This window comes from Larus michahellis, chromosome 18 (assembly GCF_964199755.1).
Source record: "Larus michahellis chromosome 18, bLarMic1.1, whole genome shotgun sequence".
Taxonomy (NCBI): Eukaryota; Metazoa; Chordata; class Aves; order Charadriiformes; family Laridae; genus Larus; species Larus michahellis.
The window spans coordinates 5,530,924-5,540,406 of NC_133913.1; the positions used below are offsets into that span (position 1 = coordinate 5,530,924).

The 9,483-nt window shown below is 47.2% G+C and overlaps 1 protein-coding gene across 8 annotated transcripts in view; it reads right to left on the reverse strand.

Moving 5' to 3' along the window:
- GPATCH8 (G-patch domain containing 8) overlaps window positions 1–9,240 on the reverse strand; it is a 59,984-nt gene extending 50,744 nt beyond the window's left edge. For 5 of the 8 annotated variants that reach the window (XM_074562348.1, XM_074562345.1, XM_074562343.1 and 2 more), the window contains exon 1: window positions 8,973–9,239. Coding sequence is in view for 1 of the 8 variants with exons in the window: in XM_074562340.1 (XP_074418441.1) it covers window positions 8,973–9,017 (45 nt within the window). In the remaining 7 variants the exon portion in view is untranslated. Of the gene's footprint in view, window positions 1–8,972 lie in introns of all 8 variants that reach the window. The other 3 variants (XM_074562342.1, XM_074562347.1, XM_074562340.1) reach the window with 2 other exon arrangements.
- Between the last annotated feature and the right edge of the window lie 243 nt (window positions 9,241–9,483).

Sequence of the window (9,483 nt, forward strand, 5' to 3'; positions counted from 1 at the left end):
CCCAGAGATGGCTGAACGGCTCCTAGCACAACTCTTGCAAGCGCTGGCCTCCAGGACAGCCCCGGGAATGCTGCCCAGCCCCAGCGCAGTGGCCAAGCGAGACACAGCAACCACTGCAAGGACCCAACAGAGCACCAGGGTCTCGCCTGACCCAAGGACTAGGAATTTCAGCAAACCACAATCAACATCTCATTTTGTGTTGCATTTTGTGTCTAGTTCTCTTTTTAAAGATCTTTCCGGACCAGACGGGCCAGTTTTGCGCAGCCCTGAGCTCGCCTGACCCACCTCTCCTCACAGCGCCTGAAGGTGATACCTGCCACCGAGGGCAGCTCTAGGGTTACAGAGGAGCAGAGACAGGAGAAGAGACACCAACTCCGGGCAAGGATTAAATATGAAAGCTCTACGTAACAAGGTCTGCTAGTACTATCTTTTATTTTATTTGTGGGGCTCTATCACCTACCTCATCTGTAAACCTCACCAGTACATTTCAGCCAACGCAGACGGGAGAGGGAAGGTGTTAAAACCAGATCCAGCTCACCATAACTAACCAACCGTTTATTGCACACAATGAAAACGTAACAGGTTTATAATTTCTCCACAAGACCCAGACTGCCCGATATACGCCGACTCCAGATCTCAGGCAGTAATTTAAGCTGCCCTTTTGAGCTAAGCAGAACCTGATGACTCTATACAATGGAAGATCTCCAAAACATAATTGATGCAGACAACCGTGTTGATGTTTAGAAATCCATCCAGAGAATTGAAAAACAACTCCAGGAAAGCGTAGCTTAGGAGTGTTTCTTGAATATTCATTACACAGCCAGAAGAAAATACATTTTTAAGTCCAACATGCACCTAGAAGATGACTCCATCCCACCCTGCTCGCACTGGAAGCTTTCTTGGATCATTTTTAGTTTTGAGAAACCACACGGCCTTTAAATTATAAAAAGCAATACAAAAGCAACGTCGCAGTGGTACCTGGAAAGCCCTTGTTAATGCTTCCCAGAAGAAAATCATCCTTTTTCCTGTTGTTCCCTGTAGTGACTGTAAAGATGCAAAAAATTCAGTTATCCTTTCCTAGCAACACAGGGGTAAAGCATTCACCAACAACAGCTCGCGTTCTCATAGCCTTTCCCAGGTTATAAATCACTTTCCCAGTCCCCTACCTGTAAATAAGCAATACAAGTGGGTAAGTACAGACACTGTGCATCTTCACACCCTCCAAAATAGCTTAATATTTACAGGCAACATTTTGGGAAAGCTGCAGCAAAACCTCATTGTAGGCAAACACACATGCATCAATTATTTTGAGAGTACTTAAAATGAAAATCCTCTCAAGTCAATACAACAAAAGCAATCACTTAAGATTTGGATATGAATTTAAATTGGCAACTTTTGAAAGCAGCACCTTGTAATTACCCATTGAGAAGTTGATGGCACCTTTTGTTTACCAAACTAAAAGTTAATTTTGATGGCAAAGCTCTGTTAAGTCCAAAAAACACTGAAAAAACACCCTCCAGAATACATGCAAGACTACTCACAGGTCAAGAACTTTAAACCAGGAAAATGTGCATATAAACACCTAGTTAGAGCTGTCCAATTAAAAACACGTTCTACAGCTGAGAGATAAACAGCTTGTACAAAAAGGAGTGGAAGCCAGAGGCAGGTCCCTGCTTTGCTGTGCTTTGCATACTTTGGCACCAAACAAGAACAATTTAATGTCTTTCAGATTCCTTCTGCCGCTACCGACGCCAGCCATAAATCTGTTCCAGCACATGAGGGGATGCTGTTCAGTTCTTCAACGCTCCCAGCAACTGCGCCGGAGAGTATTAGCATTGCTCTCACTCCCCCAATTTCCTCTTAGCCATTTCTTAACACACCTCGATGCAGAACATGCCACGGCTTCCAGCACCTGCGTCTTCATGACTAACAAGGACTTTCAAACAAGACAGAGAAAATACCCTGATGGGCTAGGGTGCTAGTCATTTATTATCTAGAGTATAATTTATTTACCACCACAAACCTCCAAGCTTTAACGCTATGGTCTGCCTTCTCTTTTTTCTTAGTATGGTAACTTGATAAAGTATTGTTTCTAAACCAAAACATCACAGAAAACCTCACTCAGGAGCACGTTAACTGGATTCAAACTCCTCGTTCCATGAGACTCGGTACCATTCAACATTTTTATCAATGACCAGAGGGGAAACAGAGCAAATGCCGACGCAGTTTGCAGATCGTGAAGCCCAACAAACGCTGAGCAGCCATGTGGAGAGCGTGTTTGTCCAGAGCAATCTGACCCGCCTAAGAGCGGCCTGAACTCACCCACTCAGAGTCTGTTTTCACAGAGCCCTGTACAAACACACCTGCGGCACAGGGCTGCACCCCGGCAGACGGGAGAAATCCACATCAAAACCTCTCCACTCAATACGGTAGCAAAAAGGATAAAAATACAGTCCAAGGGTGCGTAACAGAGGAACAGCAAATAAGAATAAAGTAGTAAAAAAAGATGTTTATCTCTGTGTATTGCATAGATAGAGTCTCCAACAGACTCCTCTATGCAAGTCTTCAAGTCACAAATGTGGAAAATTTTAAGATGCAGTAAACAATGCAAAGGGAATGGCAAAATGCCCTAGAATAAGAGAATTCAGAGATGGGACCATTAAGGCTCTCAGAAGACACTAGAACTAAGTCAGAAATGTTATATATGTCCTCACATAAGAGGCACTGTACTAATGCGTGCTTTGGCATAGCAGAGAAGGACATAAGAAGCAACAGCTAAAACCTGAAAATTGAAAAATTAAGAATAAAGGAAAACACACCTTTCAGTGGCCAAACTACCAGAACAATCTACAAATAAAAATGCTGACCATCACCAGCTGTCAAGAGGAAGAGATACTGTAGCCAAACACTAATTCCTGGACTCAAAACTGGGTCAAATGACAGAAATCAAAGAGTGATACCTGGATATTTAAAGCAGACATCCTAATATCAACTTCTGGCCTCAAAACTATGAATGCCTAAAAATCTCAACTGAATTAATTGCTCATAGAGCTGCCTGAAGGTGGAAAACACCAAGAATGACTATGGGTTTAAAACTACAGCAGAAAACAAGCCCGTGTTAACCGAGGAAATGTTGGCCAAGAACTGCAATAGTGCTTTTTGATCGGATGAACTCCTAAAGCTCTACAACCCCACGTAGCGGGTGTTAGGAGACTAGTTAGGAGGGTTTGGTTTTGTTTCAGAGGTGGAGACTCAGGAGATGCTGAGATAGCTTAGACATGGCTTGTGGGGCTGTAGAATGAAGCGTTTCCTTTCCTATCCATTACTCACAGCAACAGAGAACATCCCTGCACGAGAGAACGGGAGTGACAAAACCCAGAGTAGGAAAGGGTACAAGCAAGAGAGGAAAGGAGGTCTATATAAAATTAACTTAACACATGAGTTCCAAAAATTCACACTGAAGTTCAGATTCTCTTGTGATCTTCTAAAAATGGAACCAATGCCATTCGATCTACTTTTTAATGTGTTTTCTCCTCCCTTCCTTGCTCACTTAGGCAGGCAAAAAAAAATAATAAATCAGTCACAGTTCTGATGTTCCTGCTTCGCTCAACTGAGAGGTCAGCACATGTCTTGCCAAGGAGGCAAGAGCAGTATTCTTCTTGTGCTGCGCCCATACCAGAAACTTAACCCTAATCTAGTGATAAATGAGGTTGTCTAAACAATAATAATAGATTTTAGAACATCTAAGATTAATCCTTAAATTAGAAAACATGCCATGGAAAGGGGCTACCCTCCTGGACTGGTCTCAACTAGATTTGTCAAAGGCAAATTCAGGCACACGGATCACATGTCGGTTAGAAGGTCAGGATAATGTATTTTGCAGCGACTCCAATCCTATTCTTTCCCTCGTTCCCTCACATTAAGTTTTTCTTCTCGCAATTAGTAAAAGTAGGCAACAGAAAATGACCCTATTTATTTCCTTGCAGCACAGAGAAAAAACATCAACCTACTTTGCCATATAACCCATGAGCAGTCATCGCCTGCTGAAGGATATAAAAATCAAATACGTTTGCCTTAGGCAGCACCTAGAAATGAACTGAAGTTGAAGCCACTGACAACACACACTCATTAAAAGGACAGATTTTAAAACTCCACGCTGTCGGCCCAGATGTCCGGTAAGCCGGACTGCCTAAGCTGCTTGGGAACAAAACTTATCCCTGACATTCTGCCAATTAAAAAGCATAAAATCCCCATGCCATCAGCGTTCAGCTCAACTTGCTGGAAGCGGCAGCACTACCAGCACAAACCAGCCAGTAACAGCGATGTGCTCGGTTAGCTCTTTTAATCCTTTGGGGGGGTAGGGCATGGAAACCCCTGCCTACCTTCTTGGCATAAGCAAGAGTACCAGAACTGAGGTTCAGACTGGCCATATTTCAACCCAGTTTAGAAAAACAGGCATTTCTGCTTGGTGGAAGTGTTGTTCTATCATACAGACTATACAACAAACTAAAAAAACAAGAGACAGAACAGTTTGTGTTCCGTCTGGCTAATGATGCAAGTAAGTGCAATGTACGTAGGAAGAGGAAATTATTGTACACATATACACATATGGCTCGTAATATTTCTGCTTCAACAATGAAAAGGAGAAAGATATAGCAACAAAACATTTTCTCAACATCTGCGAGTAACTGGGAGCTCCGCTGGATTTCAGCAATATGGAGACATCCAGAGCATTCAGTCTTTGAGCTCAGTATAGTTAATCTAAAGAAAAAAATATTGTAATTACGCAAAAATAACACTAAAAATATATTTACTTATTGCAGCAGTCACATTTATTCACACTGCTTTCAGTAATGCTTTTAAAATACTCCGTTAGCATAGTCAACAGCTTTCTTTCATAATTACTTGAAGTTACAATGGTTCACAAGTTTGTCTCTGCCGTGGGGAAACCAGTCAATCAAGGAGACGGCAGAGGCAGACAAGTGACAGACATCCCTGTGACAGATAAGTAGTTCGATCTTTTAACCAAAGGACTAAGCTTGTCAGCGGCCCACTCAAAAATAACCCTTCCTGTAATGGAAAAGGGAAAAAGGTTGGGATTTATTTGGGTAAGCCATCCAGCAGACTTAATTTACCATTTCACAGCCTAAAGAGAGGAAAGAGAGAGAAGGAAGGTCAGTAATACCCCTCCTCCTTCCGTAATTCATTTCACTGCATAAAGTCTCCCGAACAAACTGCTGGCTGCCCTGGTCAAGGAGGGATCAGTATTACTGGGCAGAGCAAAGCTAAACGCCTTTCACCGGAGCTGCCCTCAAGTTCAGCACCTGCAAAATACAGTCAAAATCGGGGCTTTCCCTTGATTTTTTTCTAAGGTTTGGAAGCATACAGCAGAAAGAGAAGAGGGTCTATGCCTTTTGTGCAGCTTCTAAAACTATACAGCACAGCAAGAGCAAGACAATCCTATAAAAAACAGAAAAACCAAAAGCTGCTTAATCACCTCATTGCAGCGATATCCTCCAATGCCATTTCCCGCTCCTTTGGCAATTTCAATTTTCAGCCATCCTTAGCTTTGAGGTTCCTTCCACCCTACTACAGAGATGACTGGGAATAATTTCCGAGCACATAAACTTTCTCCTCCCCGTCCATACCACTACTTTTACCCTTAAGGATGTCTGACCTTCTTATCCTTATACTAGCTACTCTTTTCCACAAGGTTACTTATAACCCCCTGATCGCCTCTTCATTCCCTCTGCAGCTTTCTTTATACCCATCACATCGCTCTGGCTGCAGTTATGGGAAGGACCCCACTCCCTCTTATTTCTCCAATCCTCCGTTGATCCCTTTGCTCACCAATCCCTCTCCCCTGATCATCTTTTCATGCACTTCACACCATCGTACCTTCTCGGCCCATTTAGGTCCTTTCCTTCCTGAACCCATTTCCTTCCAGTGCTGTACGTTTCCATTCCTGCCTTCCCCGATCGCACTGAGCTTCCTTTAGTCGGGCACAGGGGAGGAAAGAATAGCTCTCAGCAGCTGTCTCACCTTTAATCCACTTCTCTCCAGCATATCAGCAGCTCAGAAACCTGAATATCACCTCTGCTAAGCCCACATTGCTAACCTCATCTCTCCCTGCCCACATCAACGCTCGCCTCCCACTCTTGCCAAACTAATCCTCCCAAACCCAGAATCTTTCCAGTTTCTTTCCAGAAAGAAGGCTGATAACAATAAAGAGAACTCAAAAATGCCTTTTTTTTTAATCCAGTGACTCTCTTCCATTAGCCACATCACTAATCCCAAGGCATCTGCCTTTCTTCCAAAGAGCTAAAAGGTTCCTTTGACCCATTCATTTCACTCGTGACCTTTTGTTTCTCTTCCTCTCTCGAGACGGTAACACATCCTTTTACTTCATCAAGAAGATCACAAGCAGATCACCCAAGAATGAAATCCGAGGGATCTCTACAGCCTCCCTCCCCCTCGCCATGCCCCATCCATCCCTGCTTCAAGGCATGTAATTTTAGAGCACCATCTCCCTTTTGCCGTGCCTATTCGGGTCTCAACAGACTAGCAGTAACACAGGGTCGCGTTCGTAGTCATACTCGGTTAAAGGACAGAAATTTCACCTGCTGAAGCTTAGAATTAAAACAGCTAGAAATTGCGTGAAAAAGGCATTCTTAACACTGACAGAAACACTCCTACAAAGGGAGCCTACATACAAATTTGTGACTTCACACTAACACAGAGTCTTATTTTTGCTGTAGTTTTGAGAACAGTATTTTACAGAGACGATCAAAAGCTGCACACTAACGGCAGGCGGGTTTTTACCTAGGCTTAGCAACTGCCACAGCGCAGCTTTCACAGCGGACCCGCAAACACTCAGCACAGCGAGCCATTTCCTTTATTCCACACCAGTGTTATAATCTCAAGCGACCACCATCTAAATATAGAGGAAAAAAAAGTCAAAAATCCTCTCCGAAAGCGGTTTTGATGAAGAAGAAGGGATAATAAGGTTCAAAAAGCCTTCCTCCACCGATACACTTCAGAAAAATATCAGACTCACCAACCATCAGGGATAGGTGGACAGGTGCTTGAGGTCCCACCAATTCAGTGCGACCTTGGCCAAAATACTTGGGCCCAGTCTGCCTCCCATCAGCTCTTCAATAGGTCACTGGTTTCGCATCCAGTCCTCTGCAAGCCTTAACCAACTCCAAACTGTTCTTCCCAGAGGACCGATTCCCCTTTTCCCTCAAAGGAAGCTTTAACACACAAAATAAAATGCCTTCTCACTGGCAAATTTTCAGGGAGAAAGAAAAGAAGAGAGAAGTTACCCTAGTACAAAAACAAACCCTACCTTTTTATTTTTTACTTTAGTCTATGGTAAGGACAATGAAAAGCTGATATTTGGCATGGATAAAGTCCTAACTAAAAATAGTGCCCATTCTTAAACTCAAGGGAAAACAGGGTTGTGACTGTGTTACAGTTTCAGAGCATGCTCAGCAGCTTTTAAGATTTCGGCATCGGGTAATGGAGCCCTGTTTCCTCTCTGACATCACTACACATTCTCCCTGCCTGACCAGAGCAATGACACAGTAACAGGTTTTGCTGCTGCAATTATTTTTTTTTTTGCAAAGGGGTTACCCCACAAAGGGCCAAGAACAAGGACAGTGAGCAAAACGCACTTGTGAACCAGTTGTGCAATACACGACTATATAAAGCTTACCCATTTCTTGGGTATATCCTGCAGCACCCGACTTGGTTGACGTTCCCCATCTCTCCCCTCCCCTGTCAAAGCAAACTATTACAAGAAATACATTTTCAAACCCAAGATCTGGCTCGCTCCACTTCCTGAAACAGAAACTTCGAAACCTAAGCAGACCATTTCAATACTAATTACGACTCATTGCTTCATTTAAGGCAACAAACGATGCAAAGGAGCCCCTGCGTTCAGGGCTGCGTTAGGAAGCCATACCTACAGTCCACAGATAAGGTAATGCAAATGGTGCAGGCAACCACGCTCATACCTATTTTCTCGAGCGTTTTTAAGACGGTTTAATAATGCCTTACGAAGCGCGCATCCCCTCGAGCAGCCAGAAGGAACGACACACTGGATGTCCTGACTCTTCTCAAGATTGCACCTTAATGCTACCTGAAGCAGAATGACGCAAGCTCCGCAACTATCAAAAAAGCCTCCCAGATCTTCAGGTGAGAGGCAGGAGTTTGGGGGAAAAGCACTTGGGAAAAGCCCACCTGGGCTTCCCAAAACAAGGACCTCACCAGTTGCCGCTCTGGAGCCGCGTTTATTCTCACTCCTTGTGTTTTTCCTTTCTAACCCCGAGACTCTCCCGGACTGAAGTCAGTAAACAAAATGCCATTGTTTAGGCTTAATGAGTCAACACTAATTTTCCCATTGTTTATTTAAATCCCCTTTAAAACAGCAACAGTGGCGTTAATTACGTCGAAATACTAATGCTTTCTCAGGGCGGGAGAGGGGGATGTACGAGAAGGAAAACGCGTTTTCCACAAAGACGGGCACACCGGGGCACTGGAGAGGCGGGGATGCCCCGCCGGGGTTGCGGGGCTCGGTGCGGGCATCCCGGGGCCTGGGAGGAAGGGGGGACAGCCCCGGGCAGGTGACCCCCGGCCTAACACACCGCAAAAACCACGGGAAAACCCCCAAAACCGCCGCTGCCTCGGGTCACCTCAGCGGGGGGAGACCCCCCCGGCCCGCTCCCGACCCGCCACCGAGGTTACGGCCCCGCGGGCCGCTGCCCCCCCCACCTTCCTCCCGCGGGTCACCTTGACAGCCCACCCCGGCCCCCCCCGCGCTCCCGCCTTTGTGTCGCTCCCCGCCGCCACCGAGAGTCGGGCCGACGCACAAAGCCCCACCGGGGGAGCAGCCCACCCCGTCCCGAGGGGGCGACGGGGGACCCGGGATAGAGCGGACGGGGACGGTCCCCCTGCGGCGCGGCCGTTACCTGGAAGTCCCTGTCCTCGTTGAAGCGGGAGAACCTGTCCGCCATTTTGCGCCGCCGCCCGGCCCGGCCCGGCCCCGCACCTCCGGCCGCCTCCCCTCAGCGCCGCCCGCCCCCGCCGCACCGCGCCTGCGCCGCCGCGCGGGTCACGTGCCCGGCGTGGGGCCGCCCCTCACGGCGGGTCGCTGCTCGGGACCGGCCGAGGCGGCCCGCTGGCAGGCCGGGGGGGGGGACCGGAGGGCGGCAGGTACCGCCGGTCGCGCCGTTAAACCCCCGCCGCGGCCGGTCGTGCCCCCCCCCCCCCCGCACCCGGGGCCGTGCTGCGGTTCGGGGCGGAGCGCGCACTGCGCATGCGCCGCGCACTGCGCGCGCAGCCTGGCGACCGTGGAGGGCGCTCCCCCCCCCCCCCCCCCCGGCCGCCGCGCGTGGAGCTGTGCGCGTGCGCGGAGTCGTCAGGCGGTGGGAACTCGAGCCGGGGCACCGGGGCGGGCGCGAGCGCCGCTTCAGCCTTCCC